General features: G+C 47.6%; 1 protein-coding gene across 3 annotated transcripts in view; it reads left to right on the top strand.

The window, feature by feature from the left end:
* The window catches only part of LOC134356953 (plexin-A1-like), a 462,148-nt gene that overhangs the window by 345,319 nt on the left and 98,931 nt on the right, over positions 1-17,898 (top strand). For all 3 annotated transcript variants that reach the window (XM_063068230.1, XM_063068229.1, XM_063068231.1), the window contains exons 12-13: positions 12,499-12,689; positions 16,918-17,069. In XM_063068230.1, coding sequence (XP_062924300.1) covers positions 12,499-12,689; positions 16,918-17,069 — 343 coding nt within the window. The remainder of the gene's footprint in view (positions 1-12,498; positions 12,690-16,917; positions 17,070-17,898) is intronic.

Below are 17,898 nucleotides of genomic sequence, written 5' to 3'. Positions count from 1 at the left end.
GGAGGTACAGAGGCCTTAGGTCCCACAGCACCAGGTTCAAACCTCTGAACCAGTGTGGATAACTTGACTCACCTCAACTCTGAACTGAATCCACCACCTATAGACTCACTTTCAAGGGCTCTTTACAGCTCATATTCTCAGTAATACTTACTTTGTTAATTTATTTGCAGGATTTGTCTTCTTTTGAACATGGGTTGGTTTGTCAGTATTTGTTTATGTGTAGCTTTTTTAATAAATTCTATTGTATTTCTTTATTTTCCCACAAATGCCTGCAAAAAATTGTATATGGTGACATATACGTACTCTGTTATTAAATTTACTTCGAACTTTGAACAGCTCAGCAGGCCCCAACACCTTCCAGGTTGGGAAGTCCTGGGTTAAACCCTCCTCGCGGAAACCGAGAACAAAAAGGTGGCAGGGTACTGTCAGAGATGCTATTTCTTTAAATAAAAATAATTCAAGGTGTATGGGAAAGGACTTAATTGCCCAAACCTAACTAGAACAGAGAACATAGGACAGTACGGCACAGGAAGAGACCCTTCAGCCCAACATGATGGCATATTAAACTAATCCCTTCTGCCTGTGGATGATTCAAATCCATCCATGAATTCCACAGACTCGCCACCTTCTGACTGAACCAATTCCTCCTCATCTACATTCTACATCTCCCACTCTGGCATTTCTCCGTCCATATCCTGTGTAACCTTTTTTACAATCACTTTTATTGTCTGCAACTCTGCTCATTTTCATGTCACCTGCCAATTTAGTAGCCAACCATAAATGCAAGGGTTTCTGCAGACACTGGCAAACCAGAGTAACATACATAAAATGCCAGACGAACACAGCAGGAGTGGCAGCATCTTTGGAGAAAATTATACAGTTGACCTTTCAGGCTGAGACCCTTCATCTAGATCCTGAGAGGGATCTTGATCTAAATATAGGGTCTCAGCCTGAAATGTCAGCTGTTTATTCCTCTGTTGGCCACAAAGGAGTTAAAATATGGAAGAAAAGGCAGAACTTGAATGTGTCAAGGACAGTGAAAGCAGACAAACCAGTTGTCTTTGTTCTTGTCATGAGTTCGAAGGTATGGAAGTTGCCATTTTGTGAAGCTGCTGTGCATCCTCCAGTTTGTGAACTAGAGTTGCTTGGTTTGATCGTTTGTAGTGAGTTTCCTAACTTAGTTTCATTGCTGAATGATCAACACTTCTTCATAGATGCTGACTGAGCTGCTGAATTCCTCCAGCATTTTATGTGTGTTACTCTAATAAACAGCCCATCTACGTTTTCATTGGAGTCATTTATGTATCTATTTATACATTTGTATATATATCACTAACAACACAGTGTCCTTGAGAAAACGGTGGAGAGCTACCTTCTGAAACTGCTGCAGTCCTTTGGTGTGGGTACAACCCATAAGAATTTTACAGAGAGAGAGCGCAAGTATTTTGACCCAGCAGTGGTGAAGGAACAGCAATATATTTCTAAATGAGGATGGGGTGTAGCTTGGAGAGCGACTTTCAGAAGCTGTTATTCCACTCTTTAGTGACAGGTTTCTCTAACAATCTACTTTAGGACATCCCAGATGGGTAATTTGGTGAGGAGTTTGATAGTGGTTTTGTATTGGGACTTATTTTGCCATCCTTGTGGTGTCTTAATAACCAATGATTCTGAAACTATGAAGCAAGGTTCTTGAGCATATATATGCTGCATATCTCTGGGACCTAATAGTGACAAAGGATTCCAGTCGATCCATTGTATCCATGCCTGTCAGTATTAGAAAAACGTCATCGGTCCCATTCTTCCATTTCTTTATGAATGACCCAGTTGTGGACACACTGTACTTACAATCAAGCATTTCTGGAGACTGGAGAGATGGAAGGGGATGGATTTTATGGCTATTGCAGGCACTTTCTGCTGGCTGGGAACTTGGCATTCTGCCAGGCCTCTGTCCATTGCTGTCCGACAGATTATTCAACGTAGTACAGAATTTAAGAAAAACACAAACAGAACACAGAACAGTGGTACAGAGGTGAAGGAAGTGCAGAGTAGTCAACAATAAAAGTGCAATATTATGACGGAGTAGGCTGAGAGATTAAGAGTTCTCCTTTATCATACAAGAGGGCACTTGGAATCGAAGCTCTCCTTGAACCTGGCTGGACACATTCTCAAACTTTTGTACCTTCTGCCCTAGGGGAGAGAGGGGAAGAGGGAATATCTGGGATACAAGTGTCCTAGATTATGTTGGCTGCTCTCCCAGGATGGAGTCAATGGAGCCGAGTCTTACCTGCTTCCTGCAGTTTCTTGCCGTGTTGGGCAGGGCAAATGCCATCCCAAGCTGAGAGGATGCTTTCTATACTATGTCTGAAAAATTTTTTCTGGTTACTGGGGACACGCTGATGTCTTTTTTAGCCTTGTGATGAAGGAGAGGCACTGATTTTTTTTTGTTTTTGGCTGTAGCATCTACATCCTAACTTAAGGAAAGATTGGTTACAAACGGTGCTCAGGAATGGAATGGAGTCCTCACCCAGAGATTACCTGTATTTCCCTGTGCCCCTGCTATTTAATCCCCCTCACATGTGCCTTATAATGTCCACTTCGATTCTTTTTACAAACAAACTAAGCAGTACTTCTTTGGGATGTGGGAGGTAGCCCAATCATAACGAGGTTGTAGTCTCCACGGAACAGCACAGTCCAGGCCCTTCGGCCCCCGATGTTGTGCTGGCCCATGTACACCTATTCCATCATCAATTTAACCCTTCCTCCTATATAGCCCACTACCCGTTTTTTTCCTTACATACTCTTGCTTTCCCATTGTCTATCAGTATATTCTTCCCGTGACCGCGTGGGTTTCCTCTGGGTGCTCCGGTTTCACCCACAGTCCAAGGACGTACCGGTTTGTAGGTTAACTGGTCTTTGTAAATTGTCCTATGGCTAGGCTGGGGTTAAATTGGGGATTGCTGAGCAACACAGCTCGAAGGGCTGGGAAGGTGCTATTCCGCCCTGTAATTCAATTAATAAAAAAAAATTGTCCCCATTGTATCTGCCTCTACCACCAGCCCTGGCAGTGCGTTCCAGGCACTCACTAATTTCTGTGTGGAAAAAACCTCCCTCTGGTACTGGCCATTGCTGCCCTGGGAGAAAGGTGTGGTTGTCCACTCTGTCTATGCCTCTCATATACCTCTATAAAGTCACTGCTCATCCTCCTTCACTCCAAAGAGAAATGCCCTAGCTCGTTCAACTTTTCCTCACATGCTCTTTATTCCAGGCAGCACCCTGAAAAATCTCCTCTGCACCCTCTCTAAAGTTTCTACATCTTTCCTATAATGAGACGACCAGATCTAAACACAATACTCCAAGTGCGGTCTAACCAGAGTTTTATAGAGCTTCAACAGTACCTCATGGCTTTGGAACTCAATCCCCCGACTAATGAAGCCCAACCTGACGGCATGAACATCGATTTCTCTGTCCGGTAAACAAATTCAGCCCCTCCCCCATTCTGCACTCTGACTTGTCACTTCTCACCTTCCCCCTGGTCCCCCTCCTCCTTCCCTTTCTCATATAGTCCACTCTCCTCTCCTACCTCTCCAGCCCTTGACCTTTCTCACCCACCTGGCTTCACCTATCACCGTACAGCTAGCCTCTTGCCCCTTCTCCCACCTTTTCGTTCTGGTGTCTTCCCCCTGCCTTCCCAGCCCTGATGAAGGATCTCAGCCCAAAACATCGACTGTTTATTCATTTCCCTAGATGCTGCCTGACTTGCTGAGTTCTCCAGCATTTTGTATGTGTTGCTCTGGATTTCCAGCACCTACAGACTTTCTCATATTTATGAATGGCAATGCACTTTAACCAAACTATCAACTTGTGCTGCAACTTTGAGGGATCTGTGGACGTGGACACAAAGATCCCTCTGTTCTTCTAGACTGCTAACAATCCTACCAGTAACCTCGTACTCGGCCTTCAAAGTCAAACCTCCGAAGTGAATCATTTCACAATTTTCCCGATTGAACTCCATCTACCACTTCTGCCAACTCTGTACCCCCGAGGGCCTGAGTCATGAAGCAGTTGCTTCTCCGCGCAGCCTAACCAGAGCCTCCTGATCAACTGTGAAGCCCTCAAAGCACTCAGCATCCAGGACACCTTCAAAGAGCAATGCCTCAAAAAGACATCATCCATCATTAAGGACCCTCATAACCCAGGACCAGGTGACGGGGTGGAGATATGTCACTATCAAAGGAGGTATAAGGTGCTGCTTCCCTCTGCTAGCCTGCAGGTCACCCTTGGGCAAGGTGTAGAACCTGCTTAGTCACCCCCCCCCCCACCGCCCTGGGCTCAGGGTCAGGTGAAGCCATGGCAGGAGGTGGTGGATGGTCGTACGAGCAGCTGGTGCATATCACAAGTCCTGGTTATGCGACCACTGAACCAGGCAGACAATCTCTGAAGAGAATTGATAATGGCTAGGGTCACCCATCTTGTAAAGACACTGCCCAGAAGAAGGCGATGGTAAATCACTTCTGTAGAAAAGTTTGCCAAGAACAATCGTGGTTATAGATAGACCATTCACACATCATGCGACACAACATGTAACGATGATGACCACCCAGGACATGCCCTCTTCTCATTACTACCATCGGAGAGGAGGTACAGGAACTTGAAGACACACAACCAACATTTTGGGAGCACCTTCTACCCCTCCACCATCAGATTTCTAAATGAACCCATGTACACTACCTCACTATTTTTTTCTCAATCCTTCTGCACTTCTTTTTTAACTTATTTATATATATACTTAATTGGGCCAAAGGGTACTGGTTCCAATGTGAACTAATTAACCGGATCCATGCACTCCCTATCTGTATATATAGAAATTTTTGAATAATAATTATGTAATAAAATCTTTAAATTACATTGTATTGTATGTAATATATTATTGTAATTTATAGTTTTTATTATGCATGGCACTGTACTGCTGCTGCAAAATAACAAAAATTTCACAACATATGTCAGTGATATTAAACCTGATTCTGATTCTGATTTCGAGCGAGGGCAAGAGATTGTGGGGATGGTAGGAGACTCTATGGGAGCAATCAGGCACAGGGAGTAACAACTTCAGTAACCTTTGCTTCATCCACCGAAACATCCTTGGGGAAATCACTGCTGATAAAGGAACAGATATCTCTCAGGGTTAATATTCAGAATGATCTGATCACATTTAGAGCAGCACTTAATTTGTGTGCATTTGCTTTGAGCAAACAGCCACTTGAGACTCTTCAAACAGTCGATTATTCTGCTCCCTTTACTTTCCAAGCCCTCTGGGCCAAGTTTCTCCCTCGATGATCTTACTGAGGGAACTGCAGCGGGGGGGGGGGGGGAATGAAGACGGAGAGGGTCAAATCTATTTTCTGAAATTTGAACCCTTTCCATACAATAAATTAATCCTGCCCTTTCTCTCGTTGTCTGCTCTGCTCTCCTATCAGAAGCCACCTTCTTCAGCCCTTTTTCCTCTTCTAACTATCCCCTCCTAACTTCTCACTTCAGCCTTCCTCCCCCACCCACCTACCTTCCCCCCTCACCTGGTATCACCTTTCACCTTCTGACTTGTACCCCCCATTCCCCCACCTCCTTATTCTGGCTTCTGCCCCCAGATTAGATAAAGGAGTGTCAGCAACACAGCTCTGTCAAGGCTCTGTCAGTGCCTGCACCATTTTCCCTGATTCTTCAGTGGCTTCACTGTGTTACTTGTGGGGATATGTTGGCTTGGGACAAGTAATTAGACTTAAAGGATTGCAATGTTGTGAGACAGGCTTGGTTGCTCAACACGCCCATTCAATCTCATTCTGAGCACCTGCGGGAAAGTGGGTCTGTAGGACATAGAATCAGTGCAGAGTAGTGGTAAATGATCTCTCCAAGGATTGTCACCTTGCCATGGAGGAGAGGCTTGGGACTTCCTGAGGTCACGAGTGCTGGTCAAGGAGGAGGTTCCAGACCGAGCAACCCAACCAAGACCTCAGTGATGGAGCTGGCAGAAGATGATGATGCAGCACAACGCCAGTGAAGGCAGAAGATGATGCATCACAATGCCAGTGAAGGCAGAAGATGATGATGCATCACAATGCCAGTGAAGGCAGAAGATGATGCCTCACAGTGCCAGTGAAGGCAGAGGAAGGCTGTAGCAGTGAAGGGTCCCAAGTCACCCCTCTCAACTCCATTTCTTTGCTTTCTCCCCATAATCTTTGACTCCTTGACTAATCAAAAACCTATCAACCTCCACTGTACATATATTCAATGACTGGCCTCCACAGCCATCCATGGCAGTGAATTCCACAGATTCACCACCCTCTGGCTAAAGAAATTCCTCCTTATCTCTGTTCTAAATGGACACCCCTTTATTCTGAGGCTGTGCCTTCTGGTGCTAAATTCATCCACTACAGAAAACATTCTCCATACATCCGCTCTATCTCGGCCTTTCAATATTCCATCGGCCCAGAGGAATCAAGCACTCCTCATATACTAACCCTTTCATTCTTGGAATTCTTCTCATGAACTTCTCTGGACCCTCTCCAGTGCCAGAACATCTTTTCTTCGATAAGGAGCCCTAAACTGCTCACAATACTCCAAGTGTGATCTGACCAATGCCTTATAAAGCCTCAGCATTCCATCTTTGCTTTTAAATTCCAGTCCTCTTGAAATGAATGCTAACACTGCATTTGGCTCCTTTACCACCGACTCAACCTGCAAGTTACTTTAGGGAATCTTGCACGAGGACTCCCATGTCCCTTTTCACCTCTGATTTTTGCATTTTCTCCCGATTTAGAAAATAGTCTACACTTTTATTCCTTCCACCAAAGTTGGTGACCATACACTTCCTACACTATGTTCCATCTGCCCATTCTCCCAATCTGTCCTTCTGCAGACTCCCTGCTTCCTCAACACCACCTGCCCCTCCACTTATCTTTGTCTTGTCCGCAAACTTGGTCACAAAACCATCAATCGCGTCGTCCAAATCATAGATCCAATATCGACCCATGTAGAATACATTAGTCTCCAGCAGCCAAATTGAATAGGTCCCCTTTATTCCCAACCTTCTATCCATGCTAGTATCTTTCATGCTGTGGGCTCTTACCTTGTTAAGCAGCCTCGTGGGCACCCTATCAAAGGCCGTCTGAAAATCCACATAAACAACATCCACTGACTCTCCTTTGTCTATCCTGCCTGTTATGTCCTCAAAGAATTCCAACAGATCTATCTGGCAAAATTTCCCCTCAGGGAAACCATGCTGATTTTGGTCTATTTTATCATGTGCCTCCAAGCACTTCAAAACTCACCCTTATGATAAATTAATGAATAATAAATACACTCTAGGCCATGTCATTGGCTGGTTCAGGGTCTGCCACATAGATTCTGGACTGGAGTCACATTTGGGTTGTGGTGTAAATGTGCACCTCCTTTGCTGAAGCCAGCAGCCAGTCACGTACCCCAGGGACCCTGGGGAAGCATCTGTCTTCCAATTAGCCCGTGACGGGTCCACAGCCGAGCTTGTCGTTGCGAATGTTTGTGTAATTAAAACACTGGTTGGTGGCACTTTTTTAATCACACACAGACATAATCAAATTAGCTGGTGTGTGTGTGTCTCGGTGTGGGAATGATTTGCGTTCTGATAGGTAAGTTGCCCCTTGCCTCTTCCCCTGTTTCCTTTTGCCCCTGTGACACGTCTTCAGAGGCAGTGCTGGCAAGCACACCGCTGTTCGACTTGAGAGTGATACAAATTGTATTTATTATTTATTTATTGAGATACAGTGTGGAAAAGACCCTTCTGGCCCTTTGAGCCGCGATACCCAGCAATCCCTGCTTTAACCCTAGTTTAACCACAGGACAATTTGCAATGACCAATTAAGTTACACACTGGTGCATCTTTGGACTGTGGGAGGAAACCAGAGCACCCGGAGGAAACTGGGGCTCCCGGAGGAAACCGGGGCATATGGGGCACTTTGTCACATGGTGTGAGCAGAATTATCTGCAGCTTAATGTGAAAAAGACTAAGGAGCTGGTGGTAGACCTGAGGAGAGCTAAGGCACCGGTGACCCCTGTTTCCATCCAGAGGGTCAGTGTGGACATGGTGGAGGATTACAAATACCTGGGGATACGAATTGATAATAAACTGGACTGGTCTAAGAACACTGAGGCTGTCTACAAGAAGGGTCAGAGCTGTCTTTATTTCCTGAGGAGACTGAGGTCCTTTAACATCTGCCAGACGATGCTGAGGATGTTCTACGAGTCTGTGGTGGCCAGTGCTATCATGTTTGTTGTTGTGTGCTGGGGCAGCAGGCTGAGGGTAGCAGATACTAACAGAATCAACAAACTCATTCATAAGGCCAGTGATGTTGTGGGGATGGAACTGGACTCTCTGACGGTGGTGTCTGAAAAGAGGATGCTGTCCAAGTTGCATGCCATCTTGGACAATGTCTCCCATCCACTACATAATGGACTGGTTGGGCACAGGAGTACATTCAGCCAGAGACTCATTCCACCGAGATGCAACACAAAGCGTCATAGGAAGTCATTCCTGCCTGTGGCCATCAAACTTTACAACCTCTCCTTTGGAGGGTCAGACACTCTGAGCCAATAGGCTGGTCCTGGACTTATTTCCTGGCATAATTTACATATTACTATCTAATTATTTATGGTTTTATTACTATTTAATTATTTATGGTGCAACTGTAACGAAAACCAATTTCCCTCAGGATCAATAAAGTCTGACTACTAACCTGGGCTGCTGGTACCGTAAAGTGTTGTGCTAACCGCTACACTGCCATGCTGCCCCAAGTTTACGGCATAGGTGGGAGGCTGCTCACTTGTATCAGTGTCAGCCATTTTGGGAGGGCACGCCAGGGTTGGACTTGCACAGTGAATGATAGGACACTGAGGACTGCAGTAGAACAGAGGGAGCTGGGAATATTCACTTCTTACTTAACCCATCACTGCTTGCTGGGGCTTAGGCCATCAACAGCAGCTCACCGGAGTCCTCGGGTGTAGCTGATCAGAGCTCCTTCCTCTCCCAGGGACGGGGCCTCTGGAGCTTCTGGTGGTGTTTCCGTAGCTCTGGGTTTTGACAGAGGGGGTTGCTGGCCCCATGCCCAACCCTCCTCATTTCACAGCCGGGCTTGAGACCTTTCACGGTGGAGTTGGTCTGGGAATCCAGATCGATAATTCCTTGAGAGTGGCGTCACAGGTAGATAGGGTCGTAAAGAGAGCTTTTGGCGCATTGGCCTTCTTAAATTAGGTTAATAAGTAGAGGAGTTGGCATGTTGATAGGCTCTTGATTAGTAAGGACATCAAAGCTTATAGGAGAAGGCTGCAAAATGGGGTTGTAACGGGGAAAGTAAATCAGTTACAAATGAATGGTAGAGCGGACTATGGGCTGACTGGCCTATTCTGTTCCTATGTCTTTTGGCCTAAAGTTGTATAAGATGTTGGTGAAATCTAATTTGGAGTATTGAGTGCTGTTCTGATCACCTACCTACATGACAGATATCAATAAGATTGAAAGAGTACAGAGAAAATTTTACAAGGATGTTGCTGGTGAGGACCTGAGTTGGATGGAGAAGTTAAATAATTTACAACTTTATTCCCTGGAGCGTAGGAGAACGAGGGGAGATTCGATTGAAGTATACAGAATTACGAGGCATGTAGATAGGGTATATTCAAGCAGGCTGTTTTCCCCCTGAGGTTGGATGAGACTAGAACTAGAGGTCATGGATTAAGGGTGAAAGGTGAAATAGTTAAGGTGAACCTGAGGGGGAACTTCTTCGCTCAAGTGTGGAATGAGCTGCCAGTGGAAATGGTGGATGGAGATTTGACTTCAATATTTAAGAGAAGTTTGGATGAGTACTTGGATGGGAGAGGTGTGGGGGGTTATGGTCCTGGTGCAGGACAGTGGGGCTAGGCATGATCTAGATGGGCTGAAGGGCCTGTTTCTGTGCTGTCGCGCTCTTTGATTCTGTGAGTCTAAATAGAATTCGGTGCACAAGAAAGTGTAGGTGCTAGAACCGAGAGCAACAAAGGGCTGGAGGAACCCAGTGGGTGAGGCAGAACCTGGGAGGGAAATGGACAGCCAGTCTTTTGGGTCAAGATCTTTCATCTGGATTGGAAGAGCAGAGAGGAGATAGAGTTTGGAGTGAAGGGGTGTGTTGAACTGGTGGGTAATAGGTGGATCCCGGTGAGCAGAGTGATGGGCTCTGAAGGAGGAGAGGGTGGAAATAGTGTCGGAGGCTGAGAGGTAAGTTGATCCAGTTGAGGAGGAGTGAGAGTCAGATGAAGAGGGGAAAACTGGGAATAGTGTCAGAGGCTGGGAGGTGATGGGTGGATCCAGGTGAGGAGGGACAATAGATGAAGGAGAAGAGAGTGGGAATAGAGTCAGAGGCTGGGAGGTGATGGGTGGATCCAGGTGAGGAGGGATGATAGGCAGATGGAAGAGGGGAGAGTGAGAACAGAGGCTAGGAGGTGATAGATGGAGGCACCAAAGGGCTCCAGATGGTGGAATCTGATAGAAGAGAAAGCTGGAACGTGGACTGTAGTGAGGGCGGTGGGGAGGGCAGATGGGATCAAAGTAGAAGGGAACCTTGCGGGAGGAATGTGTCAACGATAGGCAGATGGAGAAGGGGAAAGTGGAAATAGTGATGGAAGTTGGTGGAGGCAACAAAGAGCTGCAGGTGATGGAATCTGATAGAGGAAGCTGGAGAGTGGAACAATGGGAACAATGTGGGGAGAGGGAAATGTGGAGAGTGATGGGCAGAGCTACCTCGGTTCACCCCACTTCCATTTTTAATCTGGATTCAGAGTGAATTGACACGTACCAGCACTTGGTCTATAGCCTCTGCCTTGGCCAGTCAAATGCCCTTCTTCAGCCAGAAGGTGGTGAACTGCGGAGTTCGTTGCCCCAGATGGCTGTGGAGGCCAAGTCATTGGGTATATTTAAGACAGAGGTTGATAGATTCTTGATTAGTCAGGGTATGAAGGGATACGGAGAGAAGGCAGGAGACTGAGGCTGAGAGGAAAATGGATCAGCCATGATGAAATGGTGGAGCAGACTCGATGGGCCAAATAGCCCAGTTCTGCTCTTATATTGAAAAAATACTTCCTGACTGTTGTAAGAGTCTTTGTTTCCAAAAAGTGCATCCCAGAGTTCAACCAGCCCTGGGTGAAAGATTTCTTCCTGAGGTCACCTCTAAACCTATTATCCATCACTGTATACCCTCCGGTTGGAATTGGAATTGGTTTATTATTGTCACATGTACCGAGAGACAGTGAAAAGCTTGTGTTCTATACTATTCATATAGATCAATCATTACACAGTGCATTTAGGTAGTACCAGGTAAAACAATTGCAGAAAGCAGAGTGAAGTGTAAAAGCTACAGAGAAAGTGCAGTACGGGTAGGCAGTAAGGTGCAAGACCATAATGAGGTAGATTGTGAGGTCAAGAGTCCATCTTATCAGACCAGGGTTCCGTTCAATAGTATATACAAATTATAAATCATCAGAATTTATGCTGGAATTGGTTTATTATTGTCACATGACCAAGATACAGTAAAAAGCTTGTCTTGCATACTGTTCATACAGATCAGATTGTGACACAGTGTGTTGAGGTAGTGCAAGGTAACAATAGAAATGCAGAATAAAGTTCTACAGTTACACCCAAAGTGCAGTGCAGGTAGACAATGGAGTGCAAGATCATAACCGGGTAGATAGATTGTGTTGCTGAGGGTACCGGGGAGCCATCTGATAGTTTTTGTCACAGCAGGGTAGTTTCAGACATCTCCGCCAACTCATCCACGCTGACCGGGGTGTCTACCTGAGGTAGTCCCATGAGATATAGGAGCAGAATCAGGCCATTTGGCCCATCGAGTCTGCTCCACCATTGCATCATCAGTGATCTATTATCCCTCATTCTCCTGCCTTTTCCCAGTAACTTTGACACCCTTACTACTCAAGAACCTACCAACTTCCAATTTAAATATTCCTCATACCCACAGCTGTCTGTGGCATTGAATTCCACAGACTCACCACCCACTGGCTAAAGAAATTATTCCTCATTTACTGTTCTAAAGAAATACCCCTCTATTCTGAGGCTGTGACCTCTGGTCTTAGACTCCCTCACTGTAGGAAACATCCTGTCTATGTCCACTCAATCGAGGCCTTTCAATATTTGATAGGTTTCAAGGAGATCACTCTCATTCTTCTGAACTCAGCCTGGGGAGTGGGATGGGGTGAGGCTGGGGTGTGACAGGAAGCGGGAGGGCTGGGTGGCGGGGTGGAGAATGGCAGGAAGCGGCGAGGCTGGGTAGTGGGATGAGAGTGACTGGAAGAGGCGAGGAGAAGTGTGACTGGAACATGGTGGGAAAGATAAGGCTGGTCTAGTTGTCGACCGGTAGAGTCAGGTCTAAATGGAGGGGATCACTGAACCTCCAGTTCTGATCACTAACCATTGCCTCCTCTCCCCTCCAGCTCACCTGTACAAGTGCACTGCCTTACGGGAGAGCTGCGGACTTTGCCTGAAGGCTGACCCCAAGTTTGAGTGCGGCTGGTGTGTGCTGGAGAAGAGGTGTGTGCTTCAACCCGACTGTCTGACGCCGGGTGGCAGCTGGATGCACCAAAGCAGCAGCAACAGCAGGTGCACCAACCCCAGGATCACCAAGGTACATCCCTCTACACGGTCCGTGCGTACGTCCCCCTACACGGTCTGCACGTACTCCCCTCTACACAGTCCGTGCGTACGTCCCCCTACACGGTCCGCGCGTACGTCCCCCTACACGGTCCGCGCGTACGTCCCCCTACATGGTCCGTGCGTACTCCCCTCTACATGGTCTGCGCATGTTCACGTCAACCTGGTCAACACATGTTCCACTCAGACATGGACCGCACATATACCCCTCCACCCAGACATGGTCCGCGCGTGCACTACTCTCCCCTTTCCCCTTCCCCCTTTCCCCATTCTCCCTTTTCTCTCTTCCCCTTTCCCCTCATTCCCCATTTACCCTTCCCCTGCTTTGTCCATCTTTCCCCTCTTCCCCATAATCCCCGTTTCTCCCTCTTTCCTCTTCCTTCCTCTTCCTTGTATTTCCTCCCTCGTCACCTTCACTCCACTTTCCCCCTCTTCCCCTCTTGATCCCTCTTTTGCTCTCTTTCCCCTTCCTTGTTCCCCCTTCCCCTTTCCCCTTCCCCTTCCCCTGTTTCCCCTGTCATCCTCTTTCCCCTCTTCCCCCTCCACTTTTCCTCCCTCTTTTCCCATCTTTCCTCACTCTTTCCTCCTTTTTCCCCTTCCCTTTTACCCTTCCCCTTCCCTGCTTCTCCTGTTTTCCTCCTTTCTTCCCTGACATTCTCCCTCTTTCCCCTTCCTCCCTTTTTCCTTCTTCATCCCTCTTTCTCCCCCCTTTCCTGCTCTCCCACCATCTTTCCTCCCTTTCCCTCTCTTCCTTTTCCCACTCCTCCCCTCTTCCCCTCTATTCCCCTTTTCCCTTCCTCCTTGCCCCCTCCCCTTCCCCCTGCCCCCTCTTCCCCTCACCTCCTTTCCCCCTCTTCCCCTCATCCCTCTTCCCCCTTCCCCCCTCTTTCCCCCTTCCCCCTCTTTCCCCTTCTTCTTTAGAAAAATAGAGGGCTATGGGTAACCTGAGGTAATTTCTAAAATATGTACATGTTCAGCACAGCATTGTGGGCCGAAGGGCCTGTATTGTGCTGTAGGTTTTCTATGTTTCTATGTTTCTTCCTCCTCTCTTCCCCTTCCCATCTCTTCCTTTCTCTTTTCATGTCTTTCTATCTTCCCCTCTCTTCCACGCCTTTCCCTCTCTTGCACTCTCTTCCACCTCTTCCCCTCTTTCCCCTTCCTTCTTCCCCCTCTCCTCCTTTTCCCTTTCCTTCTCTTCCCTCTCCCCACTTCCTCTCACCTCCCCTCCTCTCTCCTCCCCTCTCCCCTCCCCCTCCTCTCCCCTTCCTCTCCTGTACTCTCTCCTCTCGCCCCTCCTCTCCTCTCCCCCTCCCCTTCCTCTCCCATCCTCTACCCCCCTCTCCCCTTCCCTCCTCTCCCCCTCCTCTCCCCCTCCTCTCCCACTCCTCTCCCCCTCCTCTCCCCTTCCTCTCCCCTCCTCTCTCCTCCTCTCCTCTCCCCACTCCTCTCCCCTACTCTCCCCACTCCTCTCCCCCTCCTCTCCCCTTCCTCTCCCCTCCTCTCTCCTCCTCTCCTCTCCCCACTCCTCTCCTCTCCCCCTCCTCTCCTCTCCCCTACTCTCCCCACTCCTCTCCCCCTCCTCTCCCCTTCCTCTCCCCTCCTCTCTCCTCCTCTCCTCTCCCCCTCCTCTCCCCCTCCTCTCCTCTCCCCCTCCTCTCCCCCCTCACTCCACTTCCCCCTCACGCATTTTGAATTCTCTCTCTCCCTTTTGTTTATAATTTTCCCTTCGCTCCCTCCGTCCCTCCCCCATCCGTAGACCCCTCGATTCCCATTCCCAGTACCCCATAGCCCTAGTTGGAACAGGGAGTTCTCCAACACACCGCTCTCTTCTGCTCTGATCTGCTGTTTCATCCTTCCACAGACGCGCGTGTTAAGTGGGACTTGTGCGTTTCACTCTGATCTCAAATTAACAAGCCTGTCCGCTGGGATCTGAGTTCCAGTGGAATCTCTCCTCTCAGGGTTTGTTCTCTTCAGCTTCCTGCCTTACCCGCAGACTGCAGCTGTTTGTCACATGAATACTTGGCATTAAAAGTGATGTAAAATTGCCCATAATTATACTATTATTGTTATTACAAGGCCGTTACAGAGCTCCTCATCAGTCATAATATTTGTTTTGTCAAGTTACACCTGTCTTTCCATTATGAATAATTTGGTTTAATGAATCGCATTGCCAAGCATCACCGTAACCATGGTGTCTCAGTAACTGAGACCTTCCGGCCTGTCGAGAAGAGTGATGAGTGATTGGCTGCAGGAACAATGGGCCCAATCACCTGGCACAGAGCTGGCCAAGCTGATTGGCTGCCTCTGCCGCCAGGTGTGGCAGGTGTCCTTTGATTGGACCGTCATAGTCCACGTGTGGGTGGAGCTTGCCGAACCCCACGCTTGGCTCCCATGATGAACTTCTCGCTCTCGATGCCCCCTTGGCCTCCTTTTCTCATTCCTCCACCTTCCTGCACTCTCCAACCTCTTGTTTATTCTGAAGTCAGGTTCCAAAGTTGGAATAAAAACACAAAAAATACTCAGCAGGTCGGGCAGCATCTGTGGGCAGACAAGCAAAGTTCAGGCCCGAGATTTTTAGAGTACGTGCATAGGAAAGTTTTATAACATTATGGGCCATAAACAGGCAAATGGGCTAAATTTATTCATTTATTTATCTAGGTACAGTGCAAAACAGGCTCTTTCAGCCCTTCGAGCCTCGCCACCCAGCAGTCCTCCAATTAACCCTAGGCTATTCACAGGACAATTTAAAATGACCAATTAACCATTCACCAGTACGTCTTTGGACTGAGGGAGGAAACCCATGCACTCACGGGGAGAACATACAATCTCCTTACGGGCAGTGACGGGTATTGAACCAGGGTTGCTGATGTTGTAGGGTTTTGTGCTAACCACTACACTGCATCTTGGTCACCGTGGAGCAGTTGGGATGAAGGTTGTCTTCATGTATGATTCTATGAGAGGTTCTCTCCCCACAGATGCTGACTGACCTGCTGAGTGTTTCCAGCATGTTCTGCCTTTATTTCAGATTTCCAGCATCTGCAGCATTCCTTTTTGAATTTCATCCTGAGTTGGAATAGGGGTTGCCTGCCTCACTGGAACCCATACCACATTCCCTCCTCCCTTTACACCCTTTTACTCCCCCCCACCAACGCAGACATCTCATCCTTGCACAGCTCTCAGGGAAACAGCAGTCAGATTAGCTTTATTAGATTAGATTTTTCACATGAACATCGAAACAAGTGTGTCATTTCCGTCATTGACCAACGCAGTCTGAGGGTATCCTGGGGGCAGTTGGCAAGCACTTCCTGCCCCAACGTAGCATGCCCACAACTCACTAGCCCTAACCCCTATGCCTTTGGAGTGTCGAAGTTTAAAGACCAGGTTTACTTGTCAGCTGGACGTGGAGACGTACAGTGAAATGCAACATTTGTATTAAATGAAATCAGTCGAGATGGCACTGGACAGCCTGCAAGTGTTGCCACGCTTTTGGCACCAAAAACTGGAGCACCCAGAGGAATGCCACACACAGAGTCATGGGGAGGACGTCCAAACTCCTTGCAGACAGACAGCGCAAGCAGCTTGATAGCCAACAGCCTTTTCACTTGGGAAAAGCAATTTGAAGCTACGCTCTCAGTTGCTGACTAGCCTGCGAGTTTGCTAACAGCGGAGCATCTAGCTTGTCTGCAAGAGTCTTTCAAACTCCGTCAGGAATGTGGAAGATTTAATCCAACCCTGCTCTTTGTTATGTCTGAAGATGCACTTGGAGAGGTTATTTCTATGGTATGAAACTGCCGATGATATTCGTATCAGCCAATTTCTGACCCACCGCCAGGGCTGTGTGTGCCTTTTTGTGTGATGCATGTGTAGCTGCTGGCTGCTTCATCGTCTGGGAATGATCTGTCTTGTGTACTGAAAATCTCAGGCAAAGTGATGTGTCAGGCAACATACATTATAAAGAGCATAGATGTGATACAGTGATTCCAGTGGTTAGCATCAACAATCAGGGTTCAATTCTCACTGCTGTTGTCTGTAAGGAGTTTGTACGTTCTCCCTTTGACCACGTGGGTTTCCTCCCTGTGCTGTGGTTGCCCTGCACATTCCAAAAGCGTTAGGGCCTGGAAGTTCGGGAGATGGTGCGGTCGCAGATAGGTCTCTTGCTGGCTGGGCGAGACTGTCAACCTGTGCCTTTTTCCTCTCCGCAGCTGGTGCCTGAGACGGGGCCGAAGGAGGGAGGAACCAGGCTGACCATCACCGGCGTGAACCTGGGCCTGATGTTCTCCGAGATCCGATACGGGGTGCACGTGGGAAGGGTCCGCTGTAATCCCATCCCAGAGGAGTACATCAGCGCCGAGCAGTGAGTGTGTACACAGAGCAGAGAACAGTACAGCACAGGACAGGCCCTTCAGCCCACAGTGTCTGTGCTGAACACAATGCTGAATTAAACTAATTACCTCCTGCCTGAACATAATCCATATCCTCGATTCCCTGTGTGTCTGTCTGACACCACCATTCTACTTATTTCCACTAGTGTACCTGGCAGCCTGTTCCAGACACCCACCACTGCTCTGTGAAAACTTGCCTCACACATCTCCTTTAAATCTTTCCCACTTCGCCTTAAATGCATGCCCTCTGGTCCTTGGCATTTCTACCCTGGGAGGATGGGCAGACAGTCGAAATCGACCTATATCTCTCATAATTCTCTCCTCAGCCGCTGGTGCTCCAAAGAAAACAACCCAAGTATGTCAAACCTCTTTGTCGGATTCAGAGTACATTTATTAATAAATTATGTATGCAGTAATCAACCCTGAGATTTGTCTTCCTCACAGAAACAGGAACTATGGAACTCATTCAAAAAAAACATCAAACCTCTCTCCCCCTGCACTCTGTATAGCTGATGGTCTCTCATCCAGGCAGATTCCTTGTAAACCTATCCTGCTTCCTTTCCAAACCCTCCACATCCTTCCTGTCAATGGCAACCAGACCTGCACGTTCTACTCCAAGTGTGGTCTGACCAATGTTTAGTAAAGCTGCCACTTGACTTCGTTGTCCTTATACTCGGTGCCCTGACCAATAGTCACAGTCACAGTCATAGTCATACGTTATTGATCCCGGGGGAAATTGGTTTTCGTTACAGTTGCACCATAAATAATTAAATAGTAATAAAACCATAAATAATTAGATAG

Source organism: Mobula hypostoma, chromosome 15, assembly GCF_963921235.1.
Source record: "Mobula hypostoma chromosome 15, sMobHyp1.1, whole genome shotgun sequence".
In the NCBI taxonomy this organism is placed as follows: domain Eukaryota; kingdom Metazoa; phylum Chordata; class Chondrichthyes; order Myliobatiformes; family Myliobatidae; genus Mobula; species Mobula hypostoma.
Note: the sequence above shows the minus strand (reverse complement) of the source record. Positions and strands in the feature narration are given on the sequence as shown.